General features: G+C 41.3%; 1 protein-coding gene across 1 annotated transcript in view; it reads right to left on the bottom strand.

Annotated features, from left to right (window-relative positions):
* Window positions 1-218: 218 nt before the first annotated feature.
* The window catches only part of LOC100672903 (cytochrome P450 4X1), a 58,310-nt gene continuing 43,730 nt past the window's right edge, over window positions 219-14,798 (bottom strand). Inside the window, exons 9-12 of the mRNA XM_003411193.1 lie at window positions 3,855-3,988; window positions 2,477-2,541; window positions 931-1,013; window positions 219-387 (exon numbers count right to left, since the gene is read on the bottom strand). Coding sequence (XP_003411241.1) covers window positions 219-387; window positions 931-1,013; window positions 2,477-2,541; window positions 3,855-3,988 — 451 coding nt within the window. The remainder of the gene's footprint in view (window positions 388-930; window positions 1,014-2,476; window positions 2,542-3,854; window positions 3,989-14,798) is intronic.

The following is a 14,798-nucleotide window of genomic DNA, read 5'->3' on the forward strand; positions in this document are numbered from 1 at the left end:
GAAAAGATCTGAAAATCTTCCAAAGCCATACAGAAATAGATCTAGGTGACTCCTCATGTTACTTAAAAATGTTTTTGGATTATCTGCGGCTCCACAGAGACCCCCACCTCACCCACCCCGTCCCTTCCACCACACTTGGATTCCTCTCCATTTGATTAAATCATTAGCTGTAATTTAAAAACAAAATATATTTAATCATGGTACCATGAGATCTATCATTAGGGTATCTTCTTCAGACACAAGTGGATCCCATTCTTGGATTTGAGGACAATCTGGGGCGATAAGATGGGAGGTCTTGTGGGGTCTGGAGTCACCTCGAAGTGGAGCAAAATCAAGGCCACGGTCACCTTTAACTGAATCATGGCAATCTGCTGCCCGATGCAGTCCCTGCAGACATTGGCAGAAAGGAAGTGATACTTGAAGAAATGGTATTCCCTCTCAGTCTTTAAATGCGCCTACTTTTGAAGCCTTGATACTGGAAAAAGAAGCCTAATGTACAAGGCAAAGCAACGTTTTTACATTAAATGTCATAGAAACTTTTGGACTTTGGTCTTACATAGTTCCCTGCAAGAAAGTGAGCTGGGAAGCTTCAACGTGATGCCCTTCCTGTAACAAGGTGGCAGTTGGAGACACTCATAGACTGTTTCTCCTGCATTAGGGGTGGACTGCATTGAGCCAAACTTCAACCAACAGCTTGCATTGTGGGACAGCTATCTGAGGCATGGCTACATAGGATGACAGAGACTGGCACTATCCGTTGTGAAACTAACTGGCCTTTTTAGGAGCTCAAATAGGCACCAAGATCTACTTCATGATCAAGTGAGAAGATGAGGTTCCATGGAAGAATTTACAAACTGAGAGTCTAAAGGGAGTGTGCTGTTCCCGAATAAATATTTTCGTGTATTTTCAACAATTTCAAATTGTTCTCACCTTGGTCCAGCTGAGAATGGTAAGAAGGCATGAGGGTGTCTCTGATCAGAATTCTCCGGAGAGAACCTCAAAGGGTCAAAGACCTGAAATGAGAATGCAACCCCACTACCATCCCACAAACACCATTAACACGTTTCTTAAGCTACTACTCAGTGCTGTTCAATAGAAATATAATGTGATCCGTGTATGTAATTTAAAATCCTCTGATGGCCACAGTTCAAAAAGGAAAAAGAAATAGGTGAAATTAATTTCAATAATTTAATTTATTGAACTCAGTATGTCTAAAATATTATCATTGTAACATGTAATCAACATCTGCTTATCAATAATAAAATATTTTACATGATTTTTTTCATACTACACCTTCAAAATCTACTGTGTATTTTACACTTATGGCATATCTCAATTCTCACTAGCCACATTTCGAGTGTTCGGTAGCCAAAACTGCCACACTGGACAGCACCACTCTGTACCTGCTGATTTTGTCTGGCTTTCCAATTGACTTCTTGACTACCCAGACTAAGGAGAGAACAGATACTACCGCCTGTAAGATTATTTTCATTTCCGAGGTAAGAGAGCACCCATTTAGAAGACAAGCCCAATATGACTATAAAATTAATCGTCATTGAGACGTGGCCAGCCTCCTCATTACACATTACAGATCTTAAACCCTAGCCACTTATGTAAAAAGCAGCACTGGAGCATGTTGTGAATGTTTAGGGTGTAGAGGACATTGAATTGAGTAACTCAGGTATGCTGCACATTTTCCTTTTGCCTCTCCAGATCCTCTCTTTCCCCTCTTTTCCCCTTGCTTTGTGTACCAGGAAGCTGACACATATGGTTTCCTGTTGGGTTTGGATAATAAAAGGTATTGGCAGAAGATGTGGTGGGCAGGAAAGAGAGTTCAGGGTATTTATTCTCCAGGCTCCTCCCTACAAGCCTGCCTCAGAATGGCTGCATGTTCTTCCAAAGGCCACAGCTCCTGTCTGATGGCCTTCTCCCCACAGCTCACTCTCTCTGGGTTCTATAACCTTCCCTTTCATGTCCCATCGAAGCTGGTATAAGCATGCCTAGCACCTACTTGCCCCATTTTGCTTTTCCTAAACTCCACTCATAATTTTACAAATAGTTCTTTTATAAAACCTTCCTCAAATTCCCAACTTGAGTGTGTCATCTATTTCCTTCTAGAATCCTGATTGACACATGCAGCAAAAGAGAGTTTGACTTGCTGAATATATTGACAGTCTATACCTTTGCAGATGTTCTAGGTAAGTCCTTGGTAGAGCTCGGTAAGTGGATGAATGAAATACAGACTGTGACAATTTAGGGTGGATTGTGTGGTCTTATGACAATTTGTTCATTCAAAGCAAATATAAAATGGGAATAGAAGAGGATACTTTTCCTTTACGGGAAGTTTTCATTCTTATTTTTTACATTTATTTTGTGCCATTTTCTTTAATTATATAGACACTTCCATGCTTAACCACCAAAAAGTGAATTTCACAGCATTAGTTCTTTAAAGTATTTCTGTGTGAGACAGTCCTACCTTTGGGTTTTCCCAGATGGCAGGGTTGTGGTGAAGACCCCAAATACTTAGAACCACATTCATCCCTAAAGAAGAGAAATAAAAAAGATTATAGGAGAAAGAGCAAGTTGTGGGCTACTGTTATACCACTCGTCAGCATGCCTTTTCTTCTAGAAGGGAAGGTGCTAGCTTCTGGTAGAACTCTCTGTGCTATAACTGATGCCAGCAGTGACGGGGACATGAGCTTGGGTTGGTACCTTAGTTTTCAAAGCAATGATTTATTTCATTCATAATTCAGTCTTAAGGAGCTGTTGGCATCGTGTTAAAGTGATAAGTGATGCTTATATTTTCTGCTACCTCCGGAAATTATTTAAAACATCTGTTAATGGACTATAAAGAACCCAATGGAGACAGTTGGGGTACATAAGAACAGAACTGCAATCATCCAGATTAAGTGACAAATTTCTGTTAGTGGTGTTCATATATGGAAAGTGGGAAATTTTTAGCAAATGTCCATGTAGTTTGGTGGGGAAAAATAAGCAGAAGAGAGAGAATCTGAGGGTTATTTTGTTACCAGAAATAATTCTGGTAAATGAATTCTAGATCTGTTAACAAAGTCACAATAGCTGACAGGCTGTTTTCTACAAGCTTTCCAGTTGGCTTGCTTCCAAGGGCAATATTTAATAGAACATTGAAACAGACAAGGGAAAGGGCAACTCACATGGCCTCTCTGCCTCCCACACACCCTGCTCAGAGACCTGTGGTGTTTTGGCAAGAGCACTAGGCTCCAGTCACGGGACCTCTGAGTCAGTTCTAGCTCTGTTCATGTCAGTTAACCACATCTGTGCATTGGGATCTCCTCAGTGGGTTTTTGGCTACACTGAAAAGAATTTTGAAAGTGCTTTGTGAAGTATAAAGCACTATATTTAAAAAAAAAAAACATAATGTGTGTGAAGGCATTATCTAAACTTTTAACTGCTGTACACATATAATGGTAATATTAGGATGATGACGAGCCCAAAGGACCTCTTTGGTCTCCTTAATAAAGGTAATGGTTCTCCTTTCCCATGAAGATTAACCTGGGTCTCAAACTCAGCCAAATAAAGATTATCTTAGAAAAAATGTCCCACAATGGACAAGACCTTGGGCTGGCATTCTGGAAACACAGTTTCTGGGCCTAGCCTTACTGCAACTGGCTATGTGAATTTAGGGAAATACCTGAAACTCCCATCTGATCAAGGCATGGCAAACTGAGCTCTTAAGTGCCCAACCCTAAACCAGATATACTTAGCATTATCTTTTGTCTTCTCCAAAAGCTAAGAAACCCATTGATCTTTATCACTGTGGTCCCCAGGATTCCATGGTCTCTAGGAACTGCTTAGGAAAAGAATACAAAGACCTGCAGGCAAAGAGTGTCCATCTGGGAAGGTAATGGGCTTGCTGAGTTCTCTGGAAATGGATGGGATTGGAGGGATCAATCGGAGCGCCTCCTTTATGCACATTGTGGTATATGACATCTCGCCCAGGTGGTCCCTGTGAGGATGAGGGAGGGAGGGAACTCAGACTCCATGTCATGTTTGTAAATTTGATCAAATTGCTATTAGACGTTTGTTCCTGGGAAATATCACCCTCAGGTTAAAGATGGTTTGCTAACTGGTTCATTTAACAATATTAAAATGGGATTCTTTCTGCCTTAAGATCAGCTGATGCCCCAGATTTAGAGGAACCAAGCAGATACCAAATATACTCATTATAAAGTGAGGTGCTAAACTACTGGTAAAGAGCTTGCTAAGGAGATTTCCGAAAACTAGTATTTCAGCCCTTAGCTCATCATGTAAGTCAAGAGTGTATAAGGAATGCTTAAGCATTAAAGGGGGACACTGGTGGCTCCATGGTAGAATTCTTGCCTGCCATGGTAGAGACCCAGGTTTGATTCCTGGCCAATGTACCTCATGCACAGCTAACATCCCTCTATAAGTGGAGGCTCATGTGTTGTTATGATGCTGAACAGGTTTCAGCAGAGCTTCTACACAAAGACAGACTAGGAAGAAGGCCTGGTGATCTACTTCCAAAAGTCAGCCAATGGAAACGGTATGGATCACAATAGTCCGATCCTCAAACAATCATGGGGATGGTGCAGGACTGGGCAATGGGGCAGCATTTTGTTCTGTTGTGCATGAAGTCATCATGGCCATGAGTCAGGGCTGAGTTGATGGCAGATAACAACAGCAGCAGCAGCAAGGATGGAAGAGAGGAGGCTTAAGACTTTTGAGAGAGAAAAAAAATCCCTTTAAAGAGAATTGCTGGAATGCTGGAGTGCCACAGAGAATGGAGGAAGTGTTACACATCTTACTTAAAGCCAAGGGGCTTCAAGAGGATCCCTCAGATGATCTGACATGTGTTCCCTGGTGTTGGGGGAGCACCAATACCAATATGAGAGGCAATGGTGCGGAACAGAGAGAGGCCAGACAGCACTGGGGGAGAGGAGCCTTTTCCCAGGGACAAAGTAAGAACGTGCAAGTTTGTCCTAAGGGCCAATGAACTGGCAAGAGGGAGAGCTCCACAGCCAGCTTAAGAAGGACTTTGTCTAAGGGAATAACCTGGAGACAGAAAGTTGCCAAGGGAAGGGAGTCAAAAGTGGCCAACCAAATGAAACATCACTCATGTCCTGAGAATCACCATTGGAAACTCCAGTGAGGGACTCTCCAAGAAACCTATAGAAGTACCCCTTGAGAGAAAAGATAAGCATTTAATATCCACCGAGCTCAGAGGGCAAGATCACAATAGTACCAGCCTCTTTATCTTTAATCCCTTCTTCTTCCTAGGAACATTTCTGGAAGGGTCAGAAACAGCAGCTACTGAGTAAGAGGGCAGCTGGTCAGTAAGGAGAAGCCAACAACAACCCTCTCACCCATCGCTGGCTTCTAAGCCCAAAGAAATACTCAGCTGGGATGGAGAGAGAAGCTCCAAGTGGATAAAAATTATAAGTTTTTATTATTACACTGGACCATATAGTTTAATTACTGAAATGAGGCTGTTCTTATGATTTAAGTGTGTGCGAACTCTATGAAACTTACTCAAATTTCATCCCAGAGATGAGAAAAACTTACCTCACAGGGTAAGTTTGAAGTTTCAGTGGCAGAAGAATAAAGTTGCTCCATTATTTAGGTTGGCTCAATAAAATGACTGCGTACATTTAGCCTTTCTATTTGCTTTATTTTATTTCTATGTTTTTCTGATTACCATTTTGAATGCAGACTTTAGCTGGTTAGTAATGTGAAATTTTAATTTTAAACTTTTTCCACATCAAGCCAAGAATAAAATGAAAGAAGAAGATGGAAAAAAAAAAAAAAAACAATTCCGACTCAGGGCAGCCCCATGTGTTACAGAGTAGAACTGTGTTACATGGGTTTTTCTACTCTGTGATTTTGTGGCTGTAGCTCACTAGCCTTTCCTCCAAGGTCCCTCGGGCTTGGTCCAAATTGCTAATTGTTTAGTAGTTGAGCGCTGAACCATTTGCACCACCGAGGGACTCCTATGCCCGGAATAAAAGAGTAATTCTGTTAGCCTGGCACTTTGCATAATTAAGAAAAACAATCCTGTCCATCTCAATCCTGGTGCAAAATGAAGAGAAGAATTCTAAACCAATGCAGAAAAGGGCTGACGAGGAGCCAAATGGGAGAATCTGAACAACTTTCCAGCTTTTCCAGAAATTCTTTGCAATGTGGTTTTATGTCCAGAAGAATTATAAGTTCTCAGAGTGCCATGCACAAATTTCCTTCAAAAATAAGACCATATTATAAAGTAAAAAAAAAAAAAAAAAAAAATTCTGTTTAATATTACTGGCAATTTCTCTCATTAAAATAAATGACTGTTAACAGATTCTCTGGTCTTTATCTTTCTCAGCTGGCAAAGGTTTCTTTATCGTTTTCACATTTAGCCAAACAAGAATAAGAGAGGTCAAATGGAACAGAATTGAGAACCCAGATGTAAATCCATCCACCTATGGTCACCTGATCTTCAACAAAGGCCCAAAGTCCATTAAATGGGGAAAAAGACAGTCTTTTTAACAAATGATGCTAGCAAAACTGGATGTCCACCTGCAAAAAATGACGCAGGACCCATACCTTACACCACACACAAAAACTAATTCAAAATGGATCAAAGACCTAAATATAACACCAAAAACAATAAAGATCACAGAAGAAAACGCAGGGTCAATGCTAGAGGCCCTAATACACAGCATTAACAGGATACAAACCATAACTAACAACACACAAATACCAGAAGGTAAGTTAGATAACTGGGATCTTCTAAAAATTAAACACTGGGAAAGCCAGCAAAACTTATACAAGGCAAGGTCACAGAAGCTCCACAGACACATCCAAACTCCAGGAGATACCAAATTTGCTGGGATGAGGGCTGTGAGACCATGGTCTCGGGGAGCATCTAGCTCAACTGACATAACATATTTTATAAAGAAAGTGTTCTACCTTCTACTTTGGTTAGTAGTGGCTGGGGTTTTAAAAGTCTGTGTGCGGTCATCTAAGACATTTCACTGGTCTCACCCTTTTGGAAGCAATGGAGAATAAAGAAAAGTAAAGATACAAGGGAAAGATTAGTCTGAAAGACTAATGGACCACATCTACCATGGCCTCCACCAGACTGAGTCTAGTACTAGGCGGTACCCGGCCTACCACCACTGACTGCTCTGACAGGTATCACAATAGAGGGTCCCAGATGGAGCTGGAGGAAAATGTAGAACAAAATTCTAACTCACAAAAAAAGCCCAGACTTACTGGCCTGATGGAAACTGGAGAAACTCTGAGGGTATGGCCCCAGACACCCTTTTAGCTCAGTAATGAAGTCATTCCCAAGGTTTACCCTTCAGCCAAAGATTAGACAGGCCCATAAAACAAAATGAGACTAAAAAGGCATAACAGCCCAGGGGCAAGGACTCGAAGGCAGGAAGGGACAGGAAAGCTGGCAATAGGGAACCCAGGGCCGAGAAGGGAGAATGTTGACATGTCGTTTTATGACACTGGTTGTTAACCAATGTCATAAAACAATACGTGTACTAACTGTTTAATGCGAAACTAGTTTGTTCTGTAAATCTTCATCTAAAGTACAATAAAAAAATAAATAAATAAAAATTGTCCTCAGTATTTACTTGCTAAACTGAACTACAGTGTGTATTATTTAGCACTATGTTCAAAGTCCAGGAGGCAGAGCCAATATTGCACCCTAGACAGACGCATCATGGGTCTCTAGCAAAGACCCAAAAAAGTAATTAAAACAGATACAAATATCAATCCTAGAACCCTAAGCATCAAATGAAGGGATAAAAAAAATAGATCAAACACCAAATGAAAGAAAAAACTTAAGGAAAAACAGAGAATTAGGAGAGATACAGCGTGGAGGCCCCCTGCAAACTAACACGACACAGTGTTACCATCTTGTAGTACAGCTATCAAGGACCGTGGATATGGAGTAAAGGAAGGCAACTTCACAGAGCTCCCAACAGGAGACAGAGCACACGCTTTCCCACACCTCACCCTTCTGCCCTGTACACTACCTCTGCCCCTCCTGACAGGCCACACTGATGTCTTGTCTTGAGAGCTACCCGCCCACTGACAGCCTGGGTTCACCCTGCCCCCACCTGCTGGCTTCTGCCATGCCATTTTTTTTTCTTTTCTTTTTTTCCCCCCTTTCTCCCTCCCATCTAGCCCTGTACCCCACCTCTACCCCTTCCTGCTGAGCTATGCCATGCTGGCTTGACTAGAGAGACACTGGCTGCCACCAGCCCAGGTCTGCTTTGCCCCCACCTGCTGGCTCCTGCCACACAATTTTATTTTCCTTTCCTCTTCTTCTTTCTCCTTCCCACTTAGCCCATTCCTCACCTCTATTCCTTCCCATTGGGCCATGCTGCACTGCCTGGGCTAGATAAGCCTAGAGAGACACTGGCCTGGCACCAACTAGGTGTGCCCCACCTCCACTGCTGGCTCCTGCCGTGCCATTATTTTTAATTTAACTTTTATTTTTATATTTTCCTTTTCTTTCTCCCTCCCACCTAGCGATACATCCCACCTCTACTGCTTCCTCCCAAGCTATGCCATGCCACCTTGGCTAGAGAGACACTGGCTGCCCCCAGCCCAGGTCTGCCCCACCCCACCTATTGGCTCCGGCTGCACCATATTTTTTATTATTATTATTTTCCTTTTCTTTCTCCCTCCCACCTAGACATGTACCCCACCTCTACTCCTTCCCAGCAAGCTATGACATGCCACCTTGGCTAGAGAGACACGGGCCCAATGCCAACACTGGTCCACCCCTCTCCCACTCACTGGGTCCTACCAATGCCATTTTTTTCTCCCTTTCTGCCTTTTCTTTCTACCTCCCACATAGCCCCATATGCCACTTCTACTCCTTCCCACGGGGCCATGCTGCACTGTCACAAGTACAGGGCTACCATCCCACCACTAGCCCCAGTTCCCCCCATCCCCACCTGCCAGCTCCACTGCACCATTTTCCCCCCTTTCCTCCTTTTCTTTATTCCTCCCACCAAGCCTCATATATCACCTCTACCCCTTCCTGCCAGGCCCGCCATAGGTAGAGAACTACTGGCCCGTCACCAGTGCAGGACCCCCCACACCCTATCCACTGTCTCCTACCATGCCATTTTATTTATTTATTTTTTCCCTTTCCTCTTTATCTTTCTCCCTCCCACCTAGACCCATACCCTCACCTGTACCCATTCCCTCCAGGTCACGCTATGCCACCTTAGCTAGAGAGGCACCCACCCACCCACCCACCTTGCTCCCACCCAATGGCTCCTGGTCGCACCATTTTGTTTCTTTCTTTTTCCCCTTTCTACCTTTTCTTTCTCCCTCCCACCTATCCCTGTATGCCACCTGTACCCTTTCCCACTGTGCCTCACTGCACCACTGTGGGTAGAGATATACTGGCCCACGGATACCCTGGATCTCATTCACCCCTCCCATCAGCCCCAGCCACACCATTTTTCATTTTTTCTCTTTCCCTCCTACCTAGCCCCATAAGCCACCACTCCGCTTCCCCCCCAGGGCCATAGCTAGAGAGCCAATGGCCCTCCACTTTCTACTTCACACTTAGCCCTGTATACCACCTTCCCCCACTTCCCATTAGCCCCCAGGTCCACCCAGACCCCATCCATAGGCTACTCCCCCTTTTTTTGTTGTTTCTATTGCTTTTCTTTTGTTTGATCCCTCCACCTAGCCCCATACCCCACTCCCTCTACCCACCAGCTCTCGACATGCTGCAGCTACAGCATTCATGGCACAGGCCTACAGCCACATTTGGCCTGCACTGCCCCCCCATGTCACTCAACCAAATGCTGGAGGCAAGCGAGCCTGTACCACTCCTTTTCTGACACCCCTGCCTATCTGGCAAAGGGCTGTGAATGCTCCCACACCACTGGGCCAACATCAGGAGGCAGATAACGCCCACCTAGTCTGCCCTCAGACACCTTGCCAAATCAGTGTACATGAAGTGGGCTCACCCTGTATGCTGCTGCCCTGAAAACATGGCAAGAGCTATTGTGCCCACAGATGAGCAAGCAGCAAAGCACACCTGGCACGCCCTCCCTGATGTATCAAAACAAAACGAAGTAGACAAAAAAGAAAATGAACATGCCATCAATAAACAAAGAAAATAACACCTTAATGTCTCAGAGACAGCAGACAATATCAAAACATACAAAAAAAGCAGGACAAGATGGCTCCAGCAAGTGACCAAAATCAAGAGTCAGTTAACCTTCCTGTAGGAGAAAAGGCAGTGGAATTGCCTGATATGGAATTCAAAAGACTAATATTAAGGGCTCTTCAAAAGATTAGGAAAGAGATCAAGAAAAACACAGACAAAGTCAAGGAAAAAATGGACAAATTCTTGAAAAACACAGACAAAACCAACAAAAAGACAGCCAAAATCAAGGAAAACACAGACAAAGCAATAGAAAGATTCAGGAAAGTAATACAAGAACAAAACATCGAAATAAACAAATAATTAAAAATCATACAAAAACAGCAACTAGAAACCCAAAAGATAACAAAATTTCAGAAATGAACAACTCAAGGTTTTAGGAGCAAATTTTAAACAACGGAAGACAGAATCAGGAAGACTGAAGACAAATCCATGGATGCCACTCCGTTTGAGTGAAAATCAGAAAAACGAATGAAGAAAGCCTAAGAATTATGTGGGACACAATCAAGAGCAAAAATTAGCATGTGTTTGGAGTTCCATAAAAGGGGAGAAAATGAAAAATACAGAGATTGTTAAAGATTTGCTTGCAGGAACCTTCCCAAATAGCATGAAAAATGAAAAGCTGACCATCCAAGAAGCTCACCGAATACCATTTAAGCTAGGCCCCAAAAGAAAGTCTCAAAGAAAGTCATAATCACACTTGCCAAAATCAAAGAAATAATTTTGAAAGCAGCTCAAGAAAAACAAAAAGTCACAAATGAGAAACAAGACTAAACTCTGATTACTCAACAGAAACTATGCAGGCAAGAAGGCATTGGGATGACCTATATAAAACCTTGAAAGAAGAAAAATAACTGCCAACCAGGAATAACATATCCTGTAAAACTCTCTCTCAAATGCAATGGCAAAATTGGGACATTTCCAGATAAACAGAAACTAATCCGTAAAAACCAAACCAAATTTATAGGAAATATTAAAGGCAGTTCTATGGTTACAGAACCAACAACAGACAGCAACCAGAGTCTAGGACAGAGGACAGCATCAGCCACGGACAAACCTAGTTAAAGAACTCTCAGTAATAAAACAAAGCTAAAAGACTTAAAACAGGGATGAAATGATGACAATGTCAAAACAAAAAAAGGGGCAATAAACAGTGTAGGTATAGAACTTTCAGATGGAAAGGAAGTCAAGGCGATGTCAAATAATAAACTGCTTTGACCTTAGGAAGGTAAGGGTAAATTTCAATTTCAAGGTAACCACAAAGAAAGTTAACAAATCTACTCATTGTAATAAGGAAGAAGAAAAACACAAAGTCTCAGTAAACACAAAATCTATAATAACAAAAGAAAAGTAAATCCACAAACAAAAGGAACTCGGCACAGTAAAGTAAAAGGAATGAAGAAATGTCAGCACCACAAAAAAAAAATCACAACAATATGACAGCAATAAATTCATACCTATCAATAATCACACTGACTGTAAATGGCTTAAATGAACCTGCAAAGTGACAGAGAGTGGCACAATGGATAAAAAAACGTGATCCATCAATATGCTGTCTCAAAGAGACACACCTTAGGCACAAAGATACAAATATACTAAAAATGAAAGAATAGAAAAATATATAAAGAAAACAGTAACCAAAAAAGGGCAGGAGTGGCAATACTAATCTCAGATAAAATAGGCTGTAAAAGACAAGGAAGGACATTATATAATAATTAAAGGGACAATCCACCAAGAAGACAAAACCTTAATAAATATCTACACACCCAACAACAGGGTTCCAAAATACATAAAACAAACTCTAATAGCTGAAAAGAGAAACAGTTCCACAATAACAGTAGGACACTTCAACACACCATTCTTGGTGAAGGACAGAACATCAAGTAATTCAACAAAGATGCAGAAGATCTAAAGGCCACAGTGAACCAACTTGACCTCACAGACATATATAGAACATTCCATCCAACAGCAGCAAAGTATCCATTGTTTTCCAACACATGGGGAACATTCTCCAGGATAGACCAAGTTTTAGGCCACAAAGCAACCCTCAAATAAATCCAAAACATCAAAAAAAATACAAAGTTTTCTTTCTGAACACAGTGGCATAAAAGTAGAAATCAATAACAGGAACAGCAAGGAAAAAAAATCAAATATATGGGATCGAAATAACACTATGCTTAAAAACAACTTAGTAATAGAAGAAATCAAAGAGGGAATAAAAAAAATTCTAGAATTAAGTGAAAACACATCATACCAAAACCTTAGGGACACAGCAAAAGCAGTGTTCAGAAGTCAATTTACAGTAATAAATGCACACATCTAAAAAGAGTGGGCCACGTTCTTTTTAGAATGGGCCTACAACTCAAACACATAGAAAGAGAGCAACAAAAGAAGCCCACAGTCACCAGAAGAATGGACATAATAAAGATAAGAGAAGAAATAAACAGAGAACAGAAAAATAATAGAAAGAATCAACAAGACCAAAAGTTGGTTCTTTGAAAAGATCAATAAAATTGACAAACTGCTGGCCAAAGTGACAAAAGAAAACAGGAGAGGAAGCAAATAACCAAATAAGAATTGAAATGGGGGACATTACAACAGACACAACTGAAATAAAAAGGATCATAACAGACTACTATGGAAAATTGTACCCCAACAAATTTGAGAACTTAGAGGAAATAGACAAATTTCTAGAAACACACTACCTACCTAAACTGACACAAGCTGAGATAGAAAATGTGAACAGACCCATAACAAGAGAAGAGATTGAAGTGGTAATTAAAAAAAAGAAAGAAAGAAAAAACTCCCAACCAAAAAAAGCCCTGGCCCAGGAGACTCCCCTGGAGAATTCTACCAAACATTCAGATAAGAGCTTATACCAAGACTACTCAAACTATTTCAGAGCCTAGAAAAGGAAAGAATACTCCTGAATTCATTCTATGAAGGCAGCATAACCCTGACCCCAAAGCCGGGCAAAGACACCACAAAAAAAAGAAAATTAAAGACCAATAGCTTTCACGAATATAGGCGAAAAATTCTCAACAAAATTCTAGCCAATAGTATTCAGCATTGTATCAAAAAAATAATATACCATGTCCAAGTGGGATTTATACCAGGTATGCAAGGATGGCTTAACATTAGAAAATCAATCAACGTAATCTGCCACATAAATAGAACGAAAGAAAAGAATCATATTATCATCTCAATCGTCTCAGAAAATGCATTTGATAAAGTCTATCACCTATTTCGGATGAAAAACTCTCAATAAAATAGGAATAGAAGAAAAATTCTTCAACATAATAAAAGGCCTCTGTAGTAGTCATCTATTGTTAGGTGCCATCTACTTGGTCCTGACTCATAGCGATTTTATGTACAATAGAATGAAACACTGCCCAGTCCTGCACCATCCCCACAACTGTGGCTATGCTTGAACCCACTGGGGCAGCCACTGTGTCGATCTATCTCATTGAGGGAATTCTGTTGTTTTTTTTTTAACACCCTCTACTTTACCGAGTATGATGTCCTTCTCCAGGGACTGATCCCTCTTGATAACATGCCCAAAGTATGTGAGGCATAATAATCTCGCTGTTCTTGCTAAGGAACATTTTGGTTCGTTCTTTTGGCAGTTCACGGTATAATCAATATTCTTCACCAGCACCACAATTCGAAGGTGTCAATTCTTCTTCAATTTTCCATGTTCATTGTACAGCTTTCACATGCATATGAGGCAATTGAAAACACCATGGCTTGGGTCAGGCGCACCTTAGTCTTCAAGGTGACATCTTTGCTTTTCAACACTTTAAAGAGGTCTTTTGCAGCAAATTTGCCCAGTGCAATGTGTCTTTTGATTTCTGGACTGCTGCTTCCATGGGTGTTGATTGTGGATGCAAGTAAAATGAAATCCTTGACAACATCAATCTTTTCTCTGTTTATCATTATATTGCTTATTGGTCCAGTTGTGAGGATTTTTGTTTTCTTTATATTGAGGTGTAGTCCATACTGAAGGGTGTGGTCTTTGATTTTCATCAGTAAGTGCTTCAAGTCCTCTTTACTTTCAGCAAGCAAGGTTGTGTCACCTGCATAACGCAGGTTGTTAAAGAGTCTTCCTCCAATCCCGATGCCCCATTCTTCTTCATATAGTCCAGCTTCTCAGATCATGTGCTCACCATACAGATTGAATAGGTATGATGAAAGGATACAACCCTGATACTTGCCTTTCCAGATTTTAAACCACACAGTATCCCCTTGTTCTGTTCGAATGACTGTCTCTTAATCTATGTACAGTTTCCTCACAAACACAATTAAGTGTTCTGGAATTCCCGCTCTTCACAAAGTCATCCATAATTTGTTATGATCCACTCAGTTGAATGCCTTAGCATAGTCAGTAAAACACAGGTAAACATCTTTCTGGTATTCTCTGCTTTCAGCCAGGATTCATCTGACATCAGCTATGATATCCCTGGTTCCACACTCTCTTCTGAATCCAGCTTGAATTTCTGTCGGTATACTGCCGCAGCCGATTTTGAACGACCTTCAGCAAAATTTTACTTGCACGTGATATTAATGATATTGTTTGATAATTTCTGCATTCGGTTGGATCACCTTT

The sequence above is a fragment of the Loxodonta africana genome, chromosome 3 (assembly GCF_030014295.1).
Source record: "Loxodonta africana isolate mLoxAfr1 chromosome 3, mLoxAfr1.hap2, whole genome shotgun sequence".
NCBI classification, from domain to species: Eukaryota; Metazoa; Chordata; class Mammalia; order Proboscidea; family Elephantidae; genus Loxodonta; species Loxodonta africana.